At 41.3% G+C, this 25833-nt stretch overlaps 1 protein-coding gene across 1 annotated transcript in view; it reads left to right on the forward strand.

Annotated features, from left to right (window-relative positions):
- Positions 1–25833, forward strand: part of BDP1 (B double prime 1, subunit of RNA polymerase III transcription initiation factor IIIB) — a 60321-nt gene that overhangs the window by 13082 nt on the left and 21406 nt on the right. Inside the window, exons 8-24 of the mRNA XM_015413964.1 lie at positions 2290–2344; positions 3125–3283; positions 4536–4814; positions 5618–5792; positions 7716–7860; positions 9606–9682; positions 11396–11555; positions 11735–11826; positions 12382–12541; positions 13977–14059; positions 15563–15806; positions 17179–17369; positions 17730–17837; positions 19271–19493; positions 20921–21102; positions 21471–21681; positions 23736–23835. Of these exons, the coding sequence (XP_015269450.1) occupies positions 2290–2344; positions 3125–3283; positions 4536–4814; positions 5618–5792; positions 7716–7860; positions 9606–9682; positions 11396–11555; positions 11735–11826; positions 12382–12541; positions 13977–14059; positions 15563–15806; positions 17179–17369; positions 17730–17837; positions 19271–19493; positions 20921–21102; positions 21471–21681; positions 23736–23835 (2644 nt within the window). The remainder of the gene's footprint in view (positions 1–2289; positions 2345–3124; positions 3284–4535; positions 4815–5617; positions 5793–7715; positions 7861–9605; positions 9683–11395; positions 11556–11734; positions 11827–12381; positions 12542–13976; positions 14060–15562; positions 15807–17178; positions 17370–17729; positions 17838–19270; positions 19494–20920; positions 21103–21470; positions 21682–23735; positions 23836–25833) is intronic.

A 25833-nucleotide genomic window follows, 5' to 3' on the forward strand; every position in this document is an offset into this window, starting at 1 on the left:
CCTTGCACCCCCCACTCTCTGATTGGTCAGCTTCAGAGCTCAGTGTTCTGAGGTAAAAACAACAGTTACAGGAGATTGCAGAGAGCTCATAACAGTTGAGGAAATCAGGAATGGCCAACAGCCACCTGTGAGGTGCAGTAATGCTGCTGGCCCAGCCTCTCTGATGGCTTCCAACACACTCCCCCCACCTCCTACACCAAACAGGCAGTTGTCTGTCAGGTGCAGCCCCACCTCCACCGTGGCTTCTAATGCCCCTCCACCCTCCCCCTCCTACACTGGACAGGCAGCTGCCTGTCAGGTGTAGGAGAGGAGGTGGGATGCTTACAACTGCCAGGGAGGTTTGCTCAGGAGGATTGCCTTAGCCCTTCTTCTGGCCTAGCCTCCGAGATGCCTTTAAATACAAGCCCCCCCAACACCAGACAGGCAGTGCCAGAGAATCCACCCTTCAAGGTAGCCATTTTCTCCAGGGGAGCTGATCTCTGTCAGCTGGAGATCAGTTGTAAAAGCGGGAGATCCCCAGGAACAATGAAGCCAAAGAAGAATTTTTTTTTGTATTACTAACAGTCTAACATACTAATGAAAACATCACTCGACCTTTTCTTTACCCCTCTATATACCCTCCCCCCTTTCTAATATGAAAAGCAATAAAATTCTCTCCTTTTTAGGAGAGTTTATATAATAAAAAAAAGAATTCCTACAACAAATATATTTCAAACTTTACATCATCAGTATTATAACTGGATTTATGGAAGTTAAATACTGTAGCGAAGCATGGGTATCAGGCTAGTATTCTTATATAAAATGGGCAAAGTGTTCCTTGCACTTGCAAGGCAATAAATAAATAAATCTACCTCCTCCCATCTCAGTAAAAAAGAAATCAGTTCTCTTTTTAAAATTATGAGCCAGTATCCCTTGAGAACTTGTGTGCGTGGGTAAGAATTTAGAAATCCTACTCCATCCCCAAAATCTCCCAGGATTCTGTAAGTGGCTTGAGCAGACTGCCTCCCTCCCATTTCCTCTTTTTGACTGACACTGCTGCTCTTCACATCCCATCCCTTCTGGGAAATATTAGCAGTGCAATCCTAAGAAGAGTTACACCCTTCTAAGCCCATTGACCTCAATAGACTTAGACGGGTATAACTCTATTTAGGATTGTGTTGCTAGGCCATTTTGTGACAACAAATTGCGCACCGGACGGTGTCACTAAGGTGCTGTTCTGGGATTGCCACTCCTTTGCCATTCGAGACCCATTGAATCCCATGAGGGTGAAAATTGGAATATATCCTGCAGCCACAAATGCAAAACCATTAATTTTCAATACTGCACAGTTACTTTCATTTTTGAGAATGGTGTAAGTTCCAAATCTTTCCCGGAGCATAACTCCCCTGTAGTGATACTGCATACAGCAGTCCCTGATGTGGGCTCGTCAAATGATGGCACATCCCACCTGCAAACACTATAGGCATACCTAGGCATGTCCTCCAGTGTTCGCATTTCAGTGCGTCTTTCCTCATCTGCAATTACAGCTGAGGATCCAACCAGATCATCCCCTTCAAGGGAGCAATCTGCTACGTCCTCGTCACCTTGTTCAAATCCCCATATGACATTCCCACTGATGAGATCCCAATCTACAATGGTTTGATAACACCAAGCCAGCCATGATGGACATAAGGCTTGTGTATCCACCGAAGCACACCATGTCATCTCTGCTATAGGAAACAAAGGTGATCCTCCTACGAGTGGACCCCCTGCTGTTAAACCTCCCCCCATCGACTCTGGGGGCCTTCACAGAAGGGTTCCCTGGTACCTTTGACCATTGACCCATTGACTTCAATAGACTTTGAAGGGTATAACTCTATTTAGGATTGTGTTGCCAGGCCATTTTTGTGTGGGGTTTCCCTTTTTTCTTCTAGCTAATTTGCTAATTCTTTCTTCATACCTGTGTGTTGTGGCGTAGATATATAAAGACTAGCCAGGTGGTGAAGCTTTTAATATTCATGCTTTGTGTCTTTTAGTAAAAATTATCTCTTGTCACAATGTGAAGAATTTGAGTGAAGGGTTTGTTTAACCTTCCTCTTGAGTGGAAAGCTTCTTTTATCATCCACATAGGCCAGCTGGTTTACCATTAGATACAGTGGTTTTATTATGAATAGAAATAGATGAACTGATTCAGGGCTGAGTTTAAAAAATATGAAAAGTTTTAAGGGAAATATATTCTGTAGTTCAGTCTAAAATAAAATTTAATTTCTTATTGAAAATCAGTAATGTGCCGCAACTTTCTGTTTTCAGAATAAATTTAAGCGGGAAGAAAAGGCCAATGGATGGAGAATAGATAAAGCATTCAGTAAGCATTTTTGAATTAAGTATTATCCTAAGTGGAGATTTTTTGGTGTGTCTTTCAGTAAAAATAAGCTAAAATTAAATATTATCTTTTTTACTTTGTAAATGTTTTGTTCAGGACTTGTAGAGTGGAAGGTTTGTTTCAGTGCTAGGATCTCTCAGATGGACTGGGTCAGATATCACCACTATTGAGGATTGTTTAGCTCTTCCTAGTACTATTTAGTTAATGGAATTTTTTTTTTGTCGATGCAAGTCCACTGTGATCCTAAGTAGCTAAACTTTCATCTTAAATCCTTCTGCATTTCTGCATGCATTTAAGGGCCAAACTAGACCTGGCCTCTGTGAAGACACAGCTGCTGCCACCATTTTAAAGTCATTTAAAAATGTCATGAGGGCCCAGTCCTGATTGGGCCTGCAGCATGGCATTCTAACTAGTTTTCCCCACGCCATTTCAAGTGCCAAAATAGCTGCGAGGGGAGGGGGCATGATACTACTGTTTCAGACGTTGAAAAGGCGCCTGGAGTGGGGGGGGGGATAAAAGCTTCTCAGCCTGCTACACTGTAGGCATGTCCAGGATCAGTCTCTTGCAGCGTTTCTAACTGACTTTTAAATGGCAGCAGTATTCTCATGGCAGCCACAAGGACACTGTGACGTCTAGTGTGGATCCTCGTTACCCATTTTTTGTTGCATGAACTTTAATTTGCAAGAGCCTGTGGTATTCTAAAAAAACATAACAAAAGATCATGACATGAATTTATAATTACATTATTTTTTTGTTGGACAGAAGAAAAAAGGCCATTTGATTTTGATTCATTTGCAAAACTTCTCGAGAAAGTCCTGGAAAATGAAAGAAGGAGAAAGACAAATGATGCAAAATGTCAGCATCAAAAAGAAAAAGCAGCCAATGAAACAAAAGTGCCCAAGTCTCAGAAAAAGCGAAAAGGTATTTCTAAAAAATACATAGAGCTATTGCTAAATAATAAATACAACTCTTGATTGTGAAGTCTCCCACCCTTTATGATCTGATTGGGAGTCTTTTGTTCCTTCCCTGTGGATACTTAGTGAGCATGAAATGCGCTGTCTAGTGGTTGCTCTGCAGTTTTGGAATTCCATTCCAGCCTTGCTAAACACTGTCCTTAAGGGTAGGACTTTTTTTGTTATCTTCCAGCCATTTAGTAAGCTAAATATTTAACTGTCAACAGCAGAACACCATAGATTTCTGTGGGATTTTGGCAACTTTTGCTGCTTTGATGGTTTAATTGTTGTATTATCATGATGATTTTTAATGGAAATGTGGTATATGTATTCTTGTGCAAGGTGATTGCACAAGTGGTGACTGGGCAACTTCAGGGATTCCTAAATGAAGCAGACTGTTTGGATCCATTCTAATCTGTTTTCCGGCCCGATGATGGGACTGAAATGGGCTCGGTCATCCTGGTAGATGACCTGTGCCAGGAGATGAACAGGGGGAGTGCGCCCCTGTTAATTCTTCCGGACCTTTTGGTGGCTTTCGATACCATCAATCATAGTATCCTTCTGGACAGCTCTATATGGTTGGGACCAGGATACTTTAAGGACCACTGACTCCCTTATGAATCTACCTGACCACTCTGGTTATCTTCAGAGGCCCTGCTTTGGGTGCCCTTACCATCTGAGTCTACCATCTGGGTGGCAACCTAAGATAGGTTTGGCTGTGGCACCGAAACTTTGGAACTGCTTCCCCAGGGTAATTGGTCTGAGACTTTTTTCCTTTGTTTGGCATTGCTTTGCTAACTCTTACTAGCCCTCCTCTCTGTGTGCGTAGATGTTCGTGTGTTTATATGTTTTGTTTTAAAAATTACACACACGCATACACACACAAAAATAAATAAATAAATGCTATTTTAATGTTTGGAATGTTCATTGCTTTGGGAACCCTGACCTGGGTAGAAGGGCACCATATAAATGTTTTGGATAAATAAATAAATAACTGTTTTACATAGTACAGGAGGGAAATCTAGGTGTTTCATATACAGTCAATGCTGAAGTAGTTTCGTGGTGGAGGGAAAAGGAACAGATGGAATACCAAGCATTTTTGCGTGTTTAATATGGAAAAAGAAGAATCCTATCATTTTTTTTTTAAATTGGGCGGATTATTTTTAGTTTGCTTTTTGCGAACTTATCTGACGGTGTATTTATATTGTATCCTTTGATAGCCAAAGTTACCAATGGACAGCCTAGCCTTGAACAGGATGATCAGAATGCCAATATTTCTGATGCAGAAATGGAAGTGGATTGTGGGACTGCAGAAAAGGAGAATGAAGAGTCTCTTAGCATCTTGGAACAGACTGAAGGGCAGGCAGTAACTGACTCTGTGGTGATGAAAAAGAAAAGGAAAAAGAAAAAAAAGGATTCCGAACAGGATACTGAGAACCTTTCTGAAGGAAAAACTATTCCTTCAGAATCAGTGGAGGGAGAAAGGCTGAGGAAGGAAAGTAAGAATCTAAATTACTTTAGAGTCGGTTATTGCAGAGATATATTTTTATATTACTTATTTTTTCATTAAGTGCAATAGGACTTTTTTTTTACATTTCATGTATCTGTTCTTTAAATTTCACGCATCCCACAAATTACATTTTTAAAATTTTAGGTATCCCATAAATTACGTTCAGGACATATTGCCATAATTAAAGCATTTTTCTCAGAATACTGCAAGAAGTAAGCAAAAATCCAGTTTACCATGAAGAAGAGAAGATTGGATTTATACCCCGCCCTTCACTACCCAAAGGTGTCTCAGAGTGGCTTACAAACTCCTTTCCCTTCCCCTCCCCACAACAGACACCCTGTGAGGTAGGTGGGGCTGAGAGAGCGCTTGACAGAAACTGCTCTTTTTCAAGAACAGCTCTCATCAGAGCTACGGCTTGCCCAAGGTCATCCAGCCAGGTGCAAGTGGAGGAGTGGGGAATCAAACCCGGTTCTCCCAGGTTAGAGTCCGCGCACTTAACCACTACACCAAACTGACATGAAATGTTTGAACCAACCAAATGTTGGCTGACAACAAGAGGAACACTGAACAGTTTTCTTCTTCCTTCCCTTTAGCTTTCATTATTGTAAAACAAAACAAAGAGGTCTGTTCAAAAATGTCTTTTAAAAAGACGTCTGTTCCATATGTATGCTAAAACAGGCATTCGGATATCACTGATCACTTTGGACAATTATGCCTTCATTTTGTAAGTGTGGCTGACCAGTTGAATTAGTGGCTTTGCATGATATATAATGCTTGACCATCTGTTGTCAGGAAACAGTGTATCGTCTAGCCCAAAGAACCATAGTGTTGATGAGACTGGTGAGGAGTTAGAGGTTCCTGATGGGCAAACACTTGAAGATACTCTTTTCCCAGCAGAAGACGATCCGCAGTGCTGCATACAGCTAAATGAAGGGCCAGAAGAAGAGGATAATCTGATTTCATCCAGGTAACAAATTATATCAGGGCTTAATTTAAGTACAGCCGTCCAGTCCAGTACGGCACATTCCCAGCATTACAATTTCCTTTGCGGCAACTGCCTGTATTACAATATGGCATAGTCCCTCTCTATTACATTTGTGACTTAAGCCCACGAGCGGGATACATGACTAACACTGCAGTCCTAAGCAGAATTACGCCTTTGTAAGCCATAAGCTTAGAAGGGTGTAACTCTTCTTAGAATTGCCCTGTTAGCTCCCAGTCTATTCTCATGTCTTGCTGTGCTGTACTCCAGCATGTTAGTGACATTTTCCTTTGTATTTTCAGTGCTTAAAAAGGAAAGGAAGGACATGTATGTACAAAGTGCTGTCAAGTCACAGCTGACTTATGGTCATCCCCCAGGGTTTTCAAGGCAAGAGATGAACAGAGATAGTTTGCCATTGTCTGCCTCTGCATAGCAACCCTGGACTCGCTTGACATTCTCCCATTCTAGTACTAGCCAGAGCTGATGCTGCTTAGCTCCCAAGATGGGGCTAGCCTGGACTGTCTGGGTCAGGGCACTAAAGAGGGATGTAGGAATGTTTAAAACTGTTTTCACTTTAGGATTGGTAGGACTGTCTGCCACAGCTTTAAGACATGGAATAGGAACGCACAGATAAACAACAAATAATTACGCATACTGTGATCTTCTATTTACTTGGTTACTCCCCTCCCAGTTAGAGAGCTGGTGATGATCCTACTGCTGAGAATGTTGGGCGTTAGATTTTGATGTAGATCCCTGATCAACTATTGATTTTTCTGTGTAAAATTGAAAGACATGTCCTGACATATCTATTTCTATCTGTAAAATGGGAATAGTGGCATAGTCTCCTGCATTTGTTGTGAAGGCAAGTAGAAAATATTATAACATAATTTATGTGTTTAATTGCTTCATGTAATACTGAACTTGGTGGTCCTGTGCCTATCTGTAGGACAGCAGATATGGCCACCATTGATGGGGCTGGGGCTTGTGTGTACTCAGGGAGTACTTCATGTATGCAGAAAAATGTCCCCTGTCCCCTCAGTGGTTGAGCATACTTCCAACAGTTGTAGAATATAATGGGCAGTTGTTTATTAGCTGAAAGGAATAGGAAAAGAAAATTGGGGGGGGGGATTTGCCTGATTGAGTAACAGCTTTTGGGAACATGGACAGAGAGATAGTTTCTAGAAATCCTCCATCCATGTTTCTCTGCCTTCATGCCAGCCTACACGCTATGAACTTTTAAAAGCTAGTTAGGGCTGGAGAGAGCTTTCTCTGGTCTTAAAATGCACTTCCTGAAGCATTCCATAAGTGGTTACAACTAGAGGACAGAGTACAGTATTCTGAGCTAGTGGGGTGAAACTAGGATCAAGGAGAGCGTATTGTGAGGGGGCATCACCTCCCCCTCTCCTATACATCATGAAGCAGAAGAAAAAAAGAAGAAGAAGCAAAAAATGCTCAAGTTCAGAACTAGCTAAGCAACTTTCTGCTTCCATTATGCCCAAACCTTAACAACCTTAAACTATAGCACTATATTACTGAGGTTCACAACTAGGTGAGCCAAGCAGCTGTTCATCTAGCCCTGGAGTTCAACAGTGTTGTGACACTATGTTATTTGGGTAGGGAGGGGCTTCCTAATTGTTTGTCCCTCCCTCCCCTCATGGGCCTCCAGCTTGTATTGTATGTATGTCATGACAGTACAAGAGGTCTGAGCATAGGGAGCCCAAGCATAAAACCTTTCACTCACACTGTAGCTCACACTCACAGTGTAGCTCATTGGGTAGCTTTGGGTCAGTTAATTTGCAGCACTGTGTGAAAGAGAAAATGTGATGCTCTAATCTTGTATGAGCCCATGAAATAAGGTAGGAAGATAATCCAATAATTGCATGTGTTCTTGTCTTCCAATATTTCTAGTATTCAAGATGGTGCATTTGTTGAAGATGAGTCTGAGCTACAAGTTTTAGAAGCTAGTTCTGAACACCTTGCTGGGCAGTTTTCAAAGTCTCAGATTTCTTCAAGTGGAAATAAAGAAGGATTTGAAGAAACCCACGCAGAAACGGTAACAATATGCATGTACATTTTTAGCATATTGAATCTCCATATTCCAGCAAGATGTTGCATATTACTTTAAGATTTCTTAAAGATTTATGTCCTAATCTAGCAAGGGCAAATGAGTATACAATTCTGCACATGGATTGCCCTTGTGGATGTGTTTCTTTGCACAGATAAAACAATGCTGTGGTGGGGAGGAACTCTGCTTCTGCATGCATGTATGTATACACACACCAAACAGCTGATACTATCTTTTCTGTAATGGGCTGTTTGGTTGAAAATTAGTTCTGAGAACCTTTCCCCTACCACATTCTAACAGGTTAGTATTAAGAGTCCTGTTCAGTGGAGGAACTTCTCATGCTGAGCAGGTAGCATAAATTTCTGCATCAGTGTCATGTTTTTATTTATTTATTTCCATTTTTATCCCGCCTTGCCACAGGGTTGGCTCAAAGTGGCTAACAACATTAAAACACTAAAACAATAAATGCATTAAAATGCAATAGAATATACAAACAAAGCCCAAGCGGCTAACAATACTAGTGCAAATGATGGTGGCGTGCAATAAACAAAGGCAATAACCAGTCGATGTTTCATGTAGGCCGGGATGTACTTTGGCAGCGCATTCATCAGTGGCGCATTTGCCAGTTGCCCACTCATCAGCGGCAAAGGGAAAAGTGCCAGTTTGGCATAGTGGTTGGGGATGGACTAGGGAGACGAGGATTCAACATGCCCCCTTCCTTAAGGGCCGCTGAGTGACCATGGGCCAATCACCATCTCTCAGCCTAACATACCTTGCAGAGTTGTTGTCGAGATTGAATGCATTTGTCTGCAATTCCTTGAAGTACTTTGTCTGCAATTCCTTGAAGTAGGGGGAAAAAAATCAGGAAAAAAAATACTTTGTCTGCAATTCCTTGAAGTAGGGGAAAAAATCAGGGAAAAAAATCAAAGAAATAAGTATTAAAATTGAAACAGATGGAAGAGGCATACTTTCAACTGCTTAGTAGGCACAAGTTGTTGAACTTTGAAATTTTGTTTGGAAACAAATCATTGATACAAGCAATGCATGTTTCATATGTTTTACTTGTCTCAGGAGACATGAAGAATAATTAATGGGTTAATTCAGGGCTCTTTTTGTAGAAAAAACCCAGCAGGAACTCATTAGCATAATAGGCCACACCCAACAGCAGGAACTCATTAGCATATTGGGCCACACCCCTGACAGCACAGCTCATTAGTACATTAGGCTGCACCCCCATGTTACCAGAAGTGTGGTTATCCAGCCACACCCACCTTTTGCTTGTTATTCTGTTTACCTTGTTTGTTGTCAAAACCCAGGGCTTTTTTGTAGCAGGAACTCCTTTGCATGTTAGGCAACACACCCCTAATGTAGCCAATCCTAATGAGTTTCTGATGTTGGGTGTGGCCTATTATGCTAATGAGTTCCTGCTGGGCGTGGCCAACTTGGGAGTCAGCCCGAACTCCATTGCTGTGCGTTCCTGCCCATAAATAGCCCCGGGTTAATTCCATAATATCCTAAACAAGACTGCCAAAAGGAATTCTAGTACAGATCCTTCATAATTTGATAATTTATTTCTCTTCAGTTTATTAAAGCATAATGCTGTAAACTTGAGAGAAATATATCAGCTGTCTCTTTTTGTTGAAGAAGTTGGCTTTTTATTGCTGTCCTATCACAATAGCTAATTAAAGAAATCAGAAGCATTCGATAATTTTGTGATTTTGGTTTCCTTACAGAATGAAGTAACCGAGTTAGATAAACTGGATGAAAGGTCCTGTGTGCTACCGAGTCACAATGATAAAACTGAAAGAATGTGAGTAGTACAGTTTTTCATATATATAACTGTGTTAAATATTAAGACAGTAGAAATATCCTCACAATTATAGGTGTTTTGCGGTTCAGTTTTTTTCCGAATTTTTCTGTTTTTTTTCCGGGCCTTCACATCTCTAGTTGTACCGTAGTCTTTATAACAGACTAGCAGTAAAGCCCGTTGTGAAAGCAATACAACGAGATCTAGAAAGAGGCTCTGGGGGAGTGCTCTGGCTTTGGGCAAACAGTGTCAATTTGCTGTGGTGACCTCAGCAGGGTATAATGACAGAGTCCACTGTTTTCTCCAGAGGAACTGATCTTTGCTACCTGAAGAGCAGTTGTAATTGTGAGTGATCTGTAGCCCTCACCTGGAGATTGGCAGCAATTGTTACCCAGGACAAAGTGGCTGGTTTGGAGGGTGTAGTCTATGGCATTCTACCTGTCTGAGGTCCCACCCCTCTGCAAACCCCACCCTCTCCAGGCTCCACCCCTCAAATCCCCAGGAATTTGTCAGCATGTAGTTGGCAACCCCATCTCCTTCCCAGCTAACCATCAACCTACCATTATCTGCCCCTTTGACTTCAGCTGACTTCTGCCCTCCCTTCTGCAGAGCAGTTGTAATTCTGAGTGCTCTCCAGCCCTCACCTGGAGATTGGCAACAATGGTTCCCTATGTGGGACTGACTGGTTTGGAGGGTGGAGTCTATGGCAGTGTACCTGTCTGAGGTCCCACCCCTCCTCAAACCTCACCCTCTTCAGGCTCCATTCCTCAAATCTCCAGGAATTTCCCATCTGGAGTTGGCAACCCTATCAGGACTGGCCCCAATGTGTTTTCTCCCAAAGGCCAAAGTAGGTGACAGGACCAAGCTTAGTTGCCTACCAACAGGCACTGAGGGGAATGTAGGGTTGCCAGCTCTAAGGAGGGAAATACCTGGAGGTTTGGGGGGTGGATTCTGTAGAGGGCAGCATTGGGCGGAGCGGAAGGACTCAGCAGGTATAATGTCATAGGGTCTACCCTCCAAAGCATCCATTTTCTCCAGGGGAACTGATCTCTGTCATCTGGAGATCAATTGTAACAGTGGGAGATCTCCAGGTCCCACCTGGAGATTGGCAACCCTAGGGGAAAGTCAGCTGCACAGCAGGGGGTTGAAGAGAATGGTTTGATGGCTGCTGGGCCAAGATTGGCAACAATAGTTCCCCAGGAGCCCCATCGTAAAGACATTCCAACTGCCTTGTGGGGGGGGGGGGGTATGAGGGGGGGAATGGAGTGAAGTCCAATCAGCTTCCATATGCAAAAGACCTTGAAGGTTCCATATGCAACTGACATTCCAACTGCCTTGCACTCCTTTAGTGCACACTTGAGGTGTGGAATGCAGTGAAGTCCAATCAGCTTCCATATGCAAAAGACCTTGAAACACTGGGCGGGACTGCACAAAGCAGCCAGTCAACCCAGCCAGCGTCTTCTGACTGACAGTTCAAGCGTCCATACACTAAAGGAGTGCATTTTAGAACTTTGGCACCCACTACTCAATTATATATAAGGAGAGATCTTCTGTTGTGGAGGATGACGATACATTAGACTGCTGAAATCAGAAAACTTAATTGGGTCTTTGATTTTCATTAAGTGGGCCTGTTTTTGGAGGATGCACTTGATTGTGAAGACTGTAGATATCAGTGTGTTGGGGAAGACAGTATAAATATGTCCAATTTATTTTCAGAGAAACCGAGACAGCAGCTTCTGAAAAGCTCACAATCAAAGAGCAGCTGCAGAGACTTGAACCAAACTTAGTGAGAACTTCAGAAAAGTATGCGCTTCCAGTTGATAATGCATTAGAGAACCAGCTCTCTCCTTCAGAACCTGTGGGCGGTGTAGGAAAGGTATGATGAAAGAATTTTATAGTATATATTTTGCATTGTCTCAAACCCATTCACTTTATTTCCTTCTGGAACTTGCATTGATTTCGGTGATTAACTTTGTCTATCAGAGCGTTTGAGAAATTGTTTGCCTCACTGTGGACACTTTTGTTAAAAAAATTCTTCATATTTCTTTCAATTAGACTATTGTGGAAGATCAGGCAGCTAAAATAACTGGATCTACCAGAGATGAATTGACAGAAAGATCAAATAGTGATTTGGACAGGGTATCACAGTAAGTATATGGAAAATACATTTTTTCCCATAACTTTCATTGCTGGACACCTCCACATAAGTTATGTTGAAGGAAGCCGCTTCTATAGGCTCCCATTTAAGGTAGTCGCCAAATCAGGCATTACAGGAAAGGATTATTAGTCTTTGCTTGGATAGTAAGAAATGGAAGAAGTTTTTTTGTAGTGATTTTTGAGGGAAATTCTTGCTTCATGTGGAACTGATATCTTCCTTTTTGAAAAACGAAAGGTGGGAATAAATGCTAATCTTTACAGAAACTGAGTGATGAGAAATTATTCCATCTAGTGAAAATGGCAGCTATTTAAAAAGAATTTATAATTTTCACAATTGCCAGTTAGTAGTCTTACATTTGTAAATACTATAGAACCTAGAGTTTTTATGTCTCCCTCTTTGCTAATTTATTATCTTACCACTCCCAAATATTTTCCTATCCTGCCCATTCTAAATGGAGAATACTGTATAAGTTACTTCAAAGGCATATTTTGCTTATGCAGAGTTGGGATTTTAAAGTGTGAGTGTAAAAATTTTTGTTGTGCAGAGACACTCAAAAAGCTCCTGAGGAAAAGATCGAAACAAGAGGCCGCCGGCAGAGACCTAAACCTAATATTGTAAAAGCATCTGGCAGAAAAGAAGCTCCTCTTCAAGGGAAATCAGAGTACAGAATGCTTTGTCCAGAGCCTGACGGATCAGTGAGAAAGGTGTTTAGTATTTTATTTATCCTTCTGCATACCAGTTATTTCTCCAGTGCAACTTACATTGTTCTGGCCTCCTCCATTTTATCGTCACAACTTCCCTATGAGGTGGGTTAGGCTGAGATTGACTGACCCAAGGTCACCCAGTGAGCTTACATGGCAAAGTGGGGATTCGAACATGGGTCTCACAGATCTATCCCAATACTCTAACCACTGTAGAAGAGAAAGAGAGTTGGTTTTTATAATCCGCTCTTCACTACCCGAAGGAGTCTCAGAGCGGCTTACAATCGCCTTCCCTTCCTCTCCCCACAGAAGACACTCTGTGAGGTAGGTGGGACTGAGAGAGCTCTGAGAAAACTGTGACTGACCCAGGGTCACCCAGCTGGCTTCATGTGGAGGAGTAGGGAATCAAACCTGGTTCTCCAGATTAGAGTCTGCTGCTCTTAACCACTACACCACGCTGGCTCTCAATACCACATTGGCTATTTATTATTTGTTATTAAGTATTTATTTTTCATCAGAGATCTAGGAAAATAACCCTTTAAGGGTTTTTTATTATTTTTTTACTATCTGAAACCATTTACCAATCTGTGTATAAGGGTTTTTAAATTACTTTCTATAGTAGCTTCCAAGCAGTTTGAGATGCATATTGAGTATATTTGGGGCAGATGTTCACATTGATATCCTTAAGAGATAAGCAGTGCAATCCTGTGCAGAGTTATTCCAGTCTAAACCCATTGATGTCAATGTTCTTAGAATGGAGCAACTCTGCACAGGATTGCACAGGTAGTCTCAGTTCAGAAGAATGACTGTGCTGTGTTAGGTGTCCAAAATTTGCTCCTAAGATACCCGCAGTGTGTCCATCTGTCAGAAATGATGTAAACGTTCATATGCTTGCCTTGCATAATTCTGCCTCTTGAATGTAAATATTTGGAGAGTTGAAAACACAGAGTTGATAACATAGGTATATATTTATTGTAACCTCTAGAAATAAAATTTTACTTTTATTTAGGAATACAAGTCCATTTGGGGCAGGACATTGGGAATGTACGAGGGGGTTGCAATACACTTTCGTAGTATCCCTGATGCCAGTCTCTTTTTTGGTTACTTGGCTTTCACCAGATGCTAACTACATGTTGCCAGGCTTCACAACAATTTTACATGATTAAAGGAAACATTTGTAGGATGCCAGATAAATTCCTTAGCAGATTCCAGGCACATGTGATGAACAGACATATACATAGGATAGTATAGTTATGTCTGCAGTGTACCTATATTTTTGATCACTGATAAATTGCATCTAATCAGTGTATTTGAAAAGCTTTCACCTAGTTTACAGCCTTTGTAGTTCATTCCTGTGTTTAAGTTACAGTTAATGGTCATGGTTTGTTTTGCCTGGAAGGATGCAGCTTACATACATTTATTTCTGCTTAATTCTCAGAACAGTGATCAGGATGATGCAGTTGATGCCACCCCAAGGGAGACTACAGAAAAAAACTACCAGGTTTCAGATGCCAAATCTCTGTAAGTATGGCAAAAACAGGGAGATGTTTTGCTGCTTTGTTTTGTGTATTGTTGATAATGGGATTCATCTTTGTGTATGCACAGGCGCCTTCTGTTTCTGCAAGAAAGATCATAATTTCTAAGTGTTCTTCCTTTTCTGCTGCTGTTCTCCTGACCACATAGCATGTCATTTCTGAGAGGCCTGGTACTTGGAGATTTCAGAAACAGATGTCTGCTTGCACTTGTGTGGATCACATCCAATATGAATAGGAAAGATTGTCTTGCAGAACATAGTAGCAGCAAAGCAGTTCAGTGGGAAAAGATGGCAAGAATAGATCAAATGATATTTCTAGGGCATATCCTCCTCCCTCCCTCCAAGTGCTTCAGGGCAGCTTACATGGCTCATTCGTCCAGGTTTTATCCTCACAACAATTCTGTGAGGTAGGTTAGGTGTCACAACGATCCTGTGAGGTAGGTTAAGTTGAACAAAGCTGACTGGGGATTTGAACCCAGGTTTCCTGTATCCTAGGCCCCCCAGTCACACAGAGCATTTGCCACGCTGAAGGCATGATTCTCCCACAGAGTTTTCTGGCGCGATCACACTGGAACATCTGGGAGGCGTAGTGCTCCCGTGGTGAACCCGTGGCGTCCCGCCGAAGATGCGCAATTAAAAAGTTCCTGGGACGACCTACTAGCAAATGGTTTGCCACGGGCTGCATGCAGATTCCCCTGCTGTGATCACGCCAGCGTGCAGCTTTCTCCCCCGTCGTCCTGTTTGCTGTGGGTGCCAAAGGAGGAAGCCGCCCTCGCGTCTGAACACATAATCGCGGATAAAACTGCGATGGCGCAAATAGGCATGCCTCCCCCCTCCCGCGTTATCCGGCCCGTGTGACCAGGGTCCTAATCTAGCATCTAGCCACTATGCTGTCCTGACTTTATAATTGTTTTTAAAGTCAACAGGATGTATATATATATTTTTCCACTTGGACGGAAATACATTTTGAGCAAAGCATTAATATACTGCTTTAGTTTTTTCACATGTGTGAGTTTTCAGATACACTACAATATTATTAAATATTACATCTTTTTGCCTTTCTTCAGGCCAGTGGTTCCTCAAATTAAAGAATGGCAGACATACTGTAGAATTCAGGAATGCTACATGATAAAGGAAGATTTGTGAGGGAACTCATTAAGAAAGGCTTGCTTCAACAACTATAAAATATATAAGCAAATTAGCATTTAACCCAACTGCAATGAATATTTTAAAATTAATTCAAATAATGCAGATTGTAGGATTTACAAAATTTAAACTGGTAAGATGAAAACATAAGAATTGATCCCCACTGTTGCAAAAAAATTGATACTAGGTTTTGAAAAGGTTGCAATCCTAAGAACACTTTCCTGGGAATAAGCCCTGTTGAATAAAATGGGACTTACTTTCAAGTAGACTTGTTTAGAATTATGAAATGAACACATACTGCACTGATAATACTGCACATGATATTTTTTAATTTGGTCTTTCAGGATTTGTGAAAAATCCACTTTACAAGTAGACAGCAAACAGACTGTCTTGAGACCTGCCCTGCTAGCAAGAGGGCGAATGAAGAAACCCAAACCAAATTTAGGAGCAGTTGCTAAAAGGCAAGCAGAACCACCACGGAACTCTGAAGCAGGAGAAGAAAAAGCAACAGAAGCAACTGTGGAAACCAAGGAGACTCTAACACAACATGAGTGTAGCAGGAGTGACCTCCTCACTAAGCAAGCCACTGTAAGTATATGGAGTTGGAACTTTTCTCCTAATGGTGGTACTTTCCGCCAGCACAAGGAGTTTTGTGCCAGCAGGAAAGCCTCTTGTGGTGGAGAATATTACCATTAGTGAAAAAATTCTGTAGGATCCAATGAAACTTTCTTCATGTGCTTTGCACATTGGATGAATAACTAAACAATCCTAGGCAGAGTTACTCTAGTCTAGGTCTTAGACTGGAGTACTTCTGTCTAGGATTGTACACTTAGGCCCCTAAGGACCAGGATTCATATCTTCAGAGTTAGTCTCTAATGTGCCATTGCACTCATAAATACAAGCTTTATTCAGAGCTTTATTTATTCAATTTATTTATACCTTGCCTTTCTCCCCAATGGGGAGCCAAAGAGTTTTTCACCATTTTCCTCTCCTCCTTTTTCCCCTCACAATAACCCTGTGAGGTAGGTTAGGCTGAGAGAATGTGAGTGGCCCAAGGTCACCCAGTGAGCTTCCCTGGCTCAAGTAGGGATTTAAACCTGGATTTCCCAGCTCCAGCACTCTTAACTACTACACCACACAGGCTCTAGCAATTGCTTGTGACTAGGTAGTGAGGGCTGAAGAGATAAAAAATGATAAAGGTTTTTAAAGGTTGTGGAAGCCAAGTAGATAGTTTTAAAAATGGTATGGAAAGGGATTTCAGTCTTTCTTAATCACACATTCTTGTGTGCGTGTCTTAAGACTCAGAGCAACTTCTGCAAAAGTCCCCATCTCACTTCCTATTTGTTCGTATGCACACAGACTAGGCCTTGAATTCAGAACCTTGGACCATTTAGATTCTGCTGTACTTCTTGCGTGCACTGGGGTTCTTCTACCATAGTAGACAACAGATACATCCTTTAAGAAAGCTTATGCACATGGAACAGAATTGTAGCCTAAATTTCAAAACAAATCTGAGTGTGTAGTTTAGTTTTGTTTAAATATGATATGAGCAAAAACATCTGTGTATATTGGACTTCATAAAGAATTTAAAATTATCTGACTTATTTTTAGGCAAGATCTTAAAATCATTCAAAATATTGGACTAGCTACGTTAGCATGGTAGAGTTGCAAGTTTTTGAATTTCACTGAATATTTTTTTATGCATACAAGTCCTGTGCATTCTGAAAACTTTGCATTCTTATCCTACCAGCACAGTTTGATCCTCTAAATCACTTTGGAGCCTCGATAATTTTGTACCAGTAGAGCTGGAGTTGCTTTTACTTTTGTATGTTGTTTTCAGTTGTCCTTTTTAGTCTGCAGTCTTAATGTGTATTAAAGAACTTTGTACCCTTAGCTGGGCAACACTTGTCTAATGTCTTCAAACATTTAGAGGTTTTAGAGACTTTAATCTGTTTCCTAGGAGGCAACCAAGTATGAAATTGACGCACCACACTCAGAGGCATTAGAAAACAAAGCTGTTGCTACTCCTGATAAAGTGGGTTCAATACACTCAATCCAACCTTCTGTAAAGAAGCCGTTATGTGCGGATTTTGAGCTAAAAAAGACATCTCTGAGTGACAGTGTGGAAGATGTGTCAGAGCTTGTTAATCGGTAAGTTTATTCTTTTTAAAGATGGAGAATAAGAAGTAGAATAGCCACCTCTTGATAAAAAAAAACCATGCATGCTGTTTGTGATGTAGATCTCAGATCTCTTAAGGGAATACTGGAAATTGAATATGATGCGTTGCAGTCCAATGTGTTTGCTTTTCCTCTGAGCTACAGCCTTTCCCTAAAATTCTTATAATGACATACAAGCATGTATTGTTGATGTGCACCCCCTTCCCTCTGCAAATGTCTTTGATAATTTCCTCGGGCCCACGGCACAGTGGGACCAGGCAATTGTGTGTCCCCCACACTGCCTGTTTTGGCACTTGAAAATGTGTGTGTGGGGGGATTGGGATGCGACACAAGATCTCTTGGTCCCACGCCTTCTGTAAAGAAGCCGTTATGTGCGGATTTTGAGCTAAAAAAGACATCTCTGAGTGACAGTGTGGAAGATGTGTCAGAGCTTGTTAATCGGTAAGTTTATTCTTTTTAAAGATGGAGAATAAGAAGTACAATAGCCACCTCTTGATAAAAAAACATGCATGCTATTTGTGATATAGTTAGTGTGTGAATGGACATCGTAGCCATGTTCTCTAATGCCTTAAGCTTCAAAAGTGGGCTTTTTCGTGCTCTTATAGCCAAGTGCAGATGTTACCATAGGGATTTTACTACTTTTGGGGGGCTGCTATAGATTATGGAAGGGAAAAATTACATACATTTTAAACACAATATTCTTCCCCTGAAACAAGTGGAACATATGGAGCTGCCTTAATTAGACTTAGACCATTGGTCCATTTTTTCTAGTCCTTCTTGCCTTTGACTAACAGCGGCTTTCTAGAGTCTTAGCCCTGCTACCTCAGACCTCTTAAGGGAATACTGGAAATTGAATCTGATGAGTTGCAGTCCAATGCGTTTGCTTTTCCTCTGAGCTACAGCCTCTCACTAAAATTCTTATAATGACATACAAGCATGTATTGTTGATGTGCACCCCCTTCCCTCTGCAAATGTTTTTGATAATTTCCTCGGATCCACAGCACAGTGCCTGTTTTGGCACTTGAAAAAGTGTGGGGGGGGATGGGGATGCGACACAAGATCTCTTGGTCCCACTGTTCTACAATGTCATTTTAGAGAAGAATTTGGCCATTTTAAAATGTTCGGTCATTTTAGAGAAGAATTTGTCCACAAGGACATTTTTAAATGGCCAAAACCTTCTCTAAAATGGCATCGGCAGCCATGGGTCGGACCTGTGGTTGCCATGATGCCTAGCTTGGCATTGAGATCCTACAGAAAAGATAATTGGGAATTGTTAGAAAAAAGAAAATTTCCTACAACATGTTTTGTTTGTGCAATCATCACTGGAATTGACTGTTTGAGAATTACACGTGTAGTATAGATATGCCTATATTTGGTGTAGAGAGCCAGTTTGGTGTAGTGGTTAGGAGCGCGGACTCTAATCTGGGAGAACCGGGTTTGATTCCCCACTCCTCCGCATGCAGCTGCTGGTGTGACCTTGGGTCAGTTACAAGCTCTTTCAGAGCTGCTCTCAAGGGCAGTTCTCGAGAGAGCTCTCTCAGCCCACCTACCTCACAGGGGTTGCGGGGAGAGTAAGGGAAAGGGATTGTAAACTGCTCTGAGACTCTTTTGGGTAGTGAAGGGCGGGGTATAAATCCAATTTCTTTTCTTCTATATTGTGTGGCTACTTTGGTGCCTTTTTGCTGTCTTTTCTAGTTAGGGAACAAGCCATTTTAATATCTGGAACTATGTTGTTTAGTGATGTCTTTTGGAAAATATTGTATGTTGAGTTTTACCATGATGCAGAAGAGTTAGAAAATGAAAAGAGAGCCTTGCATTCCTTCTAGGCTATATAGTAACTATTGAAGTTCTGTTGTTCTTTCTTGGTCTACCAGAGATTCCAGCCTTTGTGAAATACAAAAGGAAACAGCTGCTGAAATACAACATTGTTTGGAGAATTTCACTCCAAATCTAAAGGAGAATTTAGGAGAGGCAGCTGAAAAAAAGGAGGATTTAGGACCAGAAAAAGAGATGCTTGAGGACAACCACTTGACTGGAAGGGCAGAAAAGAAAACAGTACACCATAGCAGTGAATATGGCAAGCTGTCTGACCTAGATGTAAGATGTTAAAGCTGCTACTTTTTAGTTGGCATTTAATGTTATTCTGGAATCTGTAAACAACCAGTTGCTGGTGAAAATAAATCCACTCATTTGTAGAATTGACATTTGGTTTACACTTTAAACTTTTAATACCCAGTTTTCACAGTTGGCCCTTACAGGGTGTTTTCTGTCTTGACAGTCAGGGTGCGGTCACATGGTCCATTTGATCGGGGTTTGCCGTTGTTCCCTCTCGTATTTAAATTTTCCGTTCACAATGTGCCAATCTGCCTCCCATGCCAAAGCAGGCTTTCTCCCGCAATGCTCCCGGGTTTTCCTGCCCCCGGGAAAATCAAGTGTTTTCCTGGCACTTGCGCTTTGAATGCGCGATTTCACCCATCTGGACAGCCATCTTTTGCAATGATTGCGATTAGGGCCATCTGACCGCTCTGTGCAGGTTTTTTTTTTTAAACTGAGGCTTTGAGCACTTGAGTAAGTAAGCGCTCATCCTGCTTGGAGAAAAGTCCTGCCCGCCGTCCCCAGCATGGAGGCGGCATTGAAAGTTTCTGGGGAAGCAAGCTGGGGGGCGGGCTGGCAGGCGAGCGGGCTTTGCCATCTGCCCCAGGAGTCCCTGAACCTGCGGCATTAGGAGGGAGGGAGGGAGAGAGCCCCCGGCACCAGGGAGCGCGCCCAGCTAGCCAGCAGCATCGGGCGGAAAGGTGCCTTTTTTTTTTCTTTTCATCAGGCCAGGGGCTGGAAAGTTGCTGGGGGGGGGGGGAGGTGGTCAGGCAGGGAAGGCGAGCTTGCAGTTCAGGGAGGGATGTGTGAACATCCCAACTCAGAAAAAAATATTCTGGTTTAAATTACATCAGGAACAAAGCGCAATTGCCTTGCTGTGTAATCACAGCCTCAGTTTGTATGTTTCTTCCCATGGTAGATCTGTGCAATGAGGGCTTTATTTTACTTTTTTTTAAAAGCAGCTCCTAGCATTACAAAGCAAATTGTTTTTGAAACTCTGTCATGAACGGTTACTTTGCAAAATTTATTGTGGGGAAGAAGGAAAGGAAGAGAGATAAATTAGAAGTTGTGCTAGGCATTGCCAATCTCGACTATATCCAGAGAAGTTTTAAAAACAGATAACAATTTAATTAAACAAAGAATCAGTAGCACATTTATAGGGACAGGATTGTAATAAACTCTTTACATAATTAAAGCAAAACTGAGTCACCTGAAAGTACTGGGAGCTAGTAAAACACCTTAGTTGATTGAAGTTTTCTTTTTTCCTTTGTTTCAGAATTAAAAATATTCTCATATGGTAAAAGGGCAAGTAGCAGTAGCTCCTGATTACAACTCATTTTCATAAACTTGGTGGTTTTCTATTTGGGCTGGCCATGCTACTTTTCCCAGTGCTTTGTGGATTCTTCTTTGACCATTCTAATATATTATAGGAAGGAACAAAATGTGGAGCAGTGCCATCCTCACATTTGTCAGAGGGACATTCAACAGATGCTCAAGAGGCAGTTGCAATGCAGGCAACACTTCCGTCTTGCCCAAACATTTCAACTCTAGACAGCGGTGACCCCCGTGAGGTTTCAGTGTACAGCGATAGCCAGGAAAACTCTTCACTTCGGTAAGGACCTGTTGGTTGTTGTGCAGGAAGCTATTCACAAAGCCCTGGAGATCTATGGCCCAGCTGGGTGGGGAAAAATCAGTTGTTTATTTCTCACTCCTCCATCCCACTTCATAATATTTTTGAGCTCCCAACTTGTAATTATTAAATATGAAAGCAAGCTAATATCACATAATTTGATTTAGAAGGAATCCCTTTAGATATCTGAGGACTCTCTAACAATAATTTTGTAACTATTAGCTTCTGCTTTCAAAAAGCCCCTTTTCTGTTTAACTAATAGATTTGTTGGTTAACTTGTCGTATGTGGGTTCTTTGATTATATGTCAAAAGTAGAGAGCTGTCATATATGCTGCTTGCTGTTTCTCCAGCAAACAGAGCTCACAAGAAGACAAGCAAAGTGCTATCCGACCAACACCACTTCTCAGAGGCAGACTCCAGAAACCCAAACCCAATATAGGAAGAGCAGTGGGAAGGAAAGAGATACAATCTGCAGAGAAGAATGAAGCAACAGCAATGATTTTAGGAACTGAAAAGTCAAAACTACAAAAATCTGAACCTACCAGAACTTCTTCGAAAGCAGTAAGTACTTGGACTGTTTTTGAACAGTCCAGCAACAAAGACATTTTGAAATCAAATATGCAATATGCGCAAATTGTGTCTTAGCATACTCTGCTATTATAGGTGTTTTACAGCTGTAGTGCATAGCCTTCTCCAAGGCAGTTCCTTTATTCAGAGTAAATTTTGTAAAGCTGCTGCTGCCAGCATTATATGTTATTTAATATTTAGTTCTGTTTAATTAACTTCATTGATTTTTGAAGGAATCCAGAAGCTTCTTGTGGAGTTTTTAAAATTTATTTGAGGAATTTATATGCCGCCTCTCCAGAGAGCTACTCAAGGTGGCTTACATGTAAAAATGATAACTTAAGGCCATAAAACAGTGGCCTGTATCCTCCCACTCAGCTCAGCCAAGTTGTATTTATTTATTTAATTTATACCCTGCCCTCCCCGCTGAAACAGGCTTTGAAGATGAAGGACACTTCCTCCAACTCAGGTGGCTTCTCTGTCAGCAGAAAGGCTACTTAAATTGGAAAAAGGCTTCAAACTTTGTTGAACGGGGTGGGAGAGTACAAGCTAGTGAAATAATCAATAGGCATAGGCATAAAACCAGCATAAAATAATCATTGAGCAGCCTAAAAATATCTATAAAACAGACCACAACCTTTTTCTTTTTGAGAGCCTTTATTTGTCTTTAAGAAGAAAGAAATAAACACTGTGGTGGTGGTTAGGTTTCTTTTTCAGAGATGTCCACCTAGGGAAGCCATAAGAGCTCCTTTTGCTTCTCTAAATGGGTTTGGTCCAATAGTATTATTTTACTTGCAAAAGGGCTATCTCACACTGTGCACAAGAGTGCTGGGTGAGAGAAGTTAAACTAAATCCAAAGATGCCTTTCTGTAAATTCTGCTGGTTCAAGCATAACAGTTGCTTTATAACCTACTAATTATGGCATGGCATGAACTTTACTGCAAACATTTACAAAACTGTGTTAGTGGCTGTTTGCCTTTAACCTCTCAGTCCTTTGGATCCAATGTTTATGTTTATGTCAGATAGGGGAGGTGCTGTTCTCCTTTTAATTACAGTGATTGGTCCTGTAAGACTAGATTTTGGAGAGGTGCTAATCAATACACTGTCTGCATATAATGTAGTGAATATTGTTACCATCACAATCCTAAACAGGTCTATTGAGAGTCCTACACTGGTCTATTCACTGGGGCTTAGTCCCAGGAAAGTGTTTTTAGGATTGCACTAGGATTGTACCTAGTTTTCAGGATGAAGGCTCCTTACCTGCATGAATTGGATTTAGGAAAAAAAAATTGGATTCTGCTGTGCATCTGGTCATGTTCAAAGGATTTTGAAAAAAACTGTCAAATAAATACAGAATATGAAGAACATAAGAGAAGCCAGAGTTGGATCAGGCCAATGGCCCATCCAGTCCAACACTCTATCACACAGTGGCCAAAAATACCAGGTGCCATCAGGAGGTCCACCAGTGGGGCTTTATCCCCTTTATTATTTGTATTTACAATAGAAATATTGAATAATATGGTAAGGGCAGACCCGTTGATTAAAGGCTTGGCAGTTAAAGGTGAATATTTTAAAATCCAGGCGTACGCTGATGATGTAGTTTTCATTTTGGAGAATCCAGTAGAGTCGATTGAACAACTCCTGTACAATATACAAATATATGGCCAAGCAGCAGGTGTTCCCCTTTTCTGCACTTTTTCCAATGCCATAATATCCTTTTTGAGGTGTGGTGACCAGAACTGTACACAGTACTCCAAATGAGGTCGCACCATTGATTTATACAGGTGCATTGTGATACTGGCTGATTTGTTTTCAGTTCCCTTCCCAATAATCCCCAGGATAGCGTTGGCCTTTTCTATTGCAGTCGCACACTGTCTCGACATTTTCAGTGAGGTATCTACTACGATATTAGTGGAATATTAGTGGAATTTCTGCTCTTTCCCAATAACAATTTTGATTTGTATTTTTAAATAACACGTGTAAAAGTTGAGCTTATTGTTGCTAAAACAGGTTTTCACATTTTAAAAATTCATGTTGCTTAATATTTCCAGCTTCAGTTAATGCCTGACAATAAAGTCTTACCTGCTGAAGCCTCAGAGGATAGCCTGTTGGACTGTGAGAAAATGGCTCAGGAAGATTCTCAAGTGCCCAGTACCTCTCAGAATACCTCAGATTATTGTGCCATGTGAGTTCTCAAAGATTGACTTGTTAGTTTACCATTTCATCCATCCCAGTGTTCTGTATGCAGGTTAACAAAGTGTGCATCAAAATAAATTTCCAAACAAGTTTCAGGAACGTATATATATTAAGGTATATATAATAAGGTAAATGTCTTAGGTATCCTCCATGTTAAGTGTGTTACTGTTCCCAATTAGAGTTTGGTACTAAACTACTTTAATTTTCAGTTAAGGATAAATTTCAAGGGCAATGGAAAACGATCAGAGGATGCAAGTTGTCCTTATCATCAACAATAGTGAATCTGAGAGCTGATTTAAACAGAGAGAATTTAAGCCTCTCTGAAATTTGAGAGCTGATTTAAACATTGTTTAAATCATTGTTTAAAACACTGCAGGCTGTGGAAGGTCAGTAGTTCAGCAGTTCAAGACCCGAGTTGCCGCATGACAGAGTTAGCTCCTGTCTCTAGTTCCAGCTCCTGCCAACCTAGCAGTTCGAAAGCAAGAAATTGCAAGTAGATAAACAGGTACCACTTTGGTGGGAAGGTAACAGCGTTCCGTGTGCCTTGGTGTTTAGTCATGCCGGCCACATGACCACGGAAACGTCTTCGGACAGCGCTGGCTCTTTGGCTTTGAAACGGAGATGAGAACCGCAACCCTAGAGTCGGACTCGACTGGCTTTCGAGCAAGGGAACCTTTACCCTTACCTTTTAAACATTGTAGCTTTCATGTGGAGTTAGCAAAATGTGTTTTGGTTTAATGTCTGAAAGCCTCTTACTGCTTGCATCAGTGCAATTGAAGGCAATTGGCATTACTGTAGACGTATTGCACCATTATTTTATTTATTTAAAACATTTTTATGCTGGTCTTTCCATCTGGTCAGGGCTCCCAAGACGGCAAACATAAAAACATTTGAACTGTTAAAAGCAAAGTGTAAAATGATAAAATCATTCAATAAAAACACAAACATATTAGGCTGTTACATGTGATAAGGGGCTTTCAAATGTAATGTCTGCTGTGTGAGGGTCTACTATGTAGAAGTGCTTTTCAGTGGCTCAGTCTGTTGATGCTGGGTTGGAAGGAACAATTCTCTCATCCAGCGTGATAGAGAGATTACAGTGTGTGTGAGGAAAAGAAAGTCAAGGAGGTGTTTCTGCCACAGGTAGTGGTTCAGAGTTAACCTGGGCTTTGAAGCCTCCTTGGAGGGGAAAGGGGAGCAGAGTACCATTCTCTGCAGACATTGTTTGCTGCTGTGGTAAGGGAGCCACTCCAAGGCAGTTAGGCTTCTGGCCTTTAGCAAAGAGCAGTAAGCAGACTCCCTTGGCAGTGGAATCTCTGACTCGGCCTGCTACTGCTTCTCTCATCTAACAGTTCTTTCCAAGATTCAAAACAACTTTGCTCGAATTGGTTCCGCTACCACAGAGCAAGGGTTGTCCTTTGGCCGCCCTAGATTTGTCCTCAGTTTCAAGCTGGCTGTGGCTGAAATAGGTACTCAGAGGTGAGCCATGCTGGTTTTGGGAAATACAGCAGTGTTGGCTTGGTTTAGGAGAGAAGAAGCAATGGTTCTCTTCTGCCTTCTTCTGTGAAATATATTATTTCTCATATCCTGATTATTTGTTCAAAGGTCTCCCATAATGGGAGAGAACATACAAACCGACATTTCCTAGTAGAATGGTCAGCAGCACATGATGATTTGTTTGTTAACAATAAGCATATCTCATTGTGTCTAGCAGTCTCCTGTGGTTATACCACTGCTTTGTATTATATACAACTGTGTGCATTGTTAAGAACAGTGTTCTTCAAGTGCTTTGAATGAGAATTTCAAACTAATAAAATTAATGTGCCTTTTTTCTAAATTTACATTATAAAATACAATGGGCCCTTTATAGATGTATGCAAGTGGCTATTTGAACACTTGTTGAATAATTTCAGTCACTTTTTTTTCATAAGAATAATTCCTTCTTAACTGTAGGGA

Source organism: Gekko japonicus, unplaced genomic scaffold (genome assembly GCF_001447785.1).
Source record: "Gekko japonicus isolate JY-2015 unplaced genomic scaffold, Gekko_japonicus_V1.1 scaffold1923, whole genome shotgun sequence".
Taxonomy (NCBI): domain Eukaryota; kingdom Metazoa; phylum Chordata; class Lepidosauria; order Squamata; family Gekkonidae; genus Gekko; species Gekko japonicus.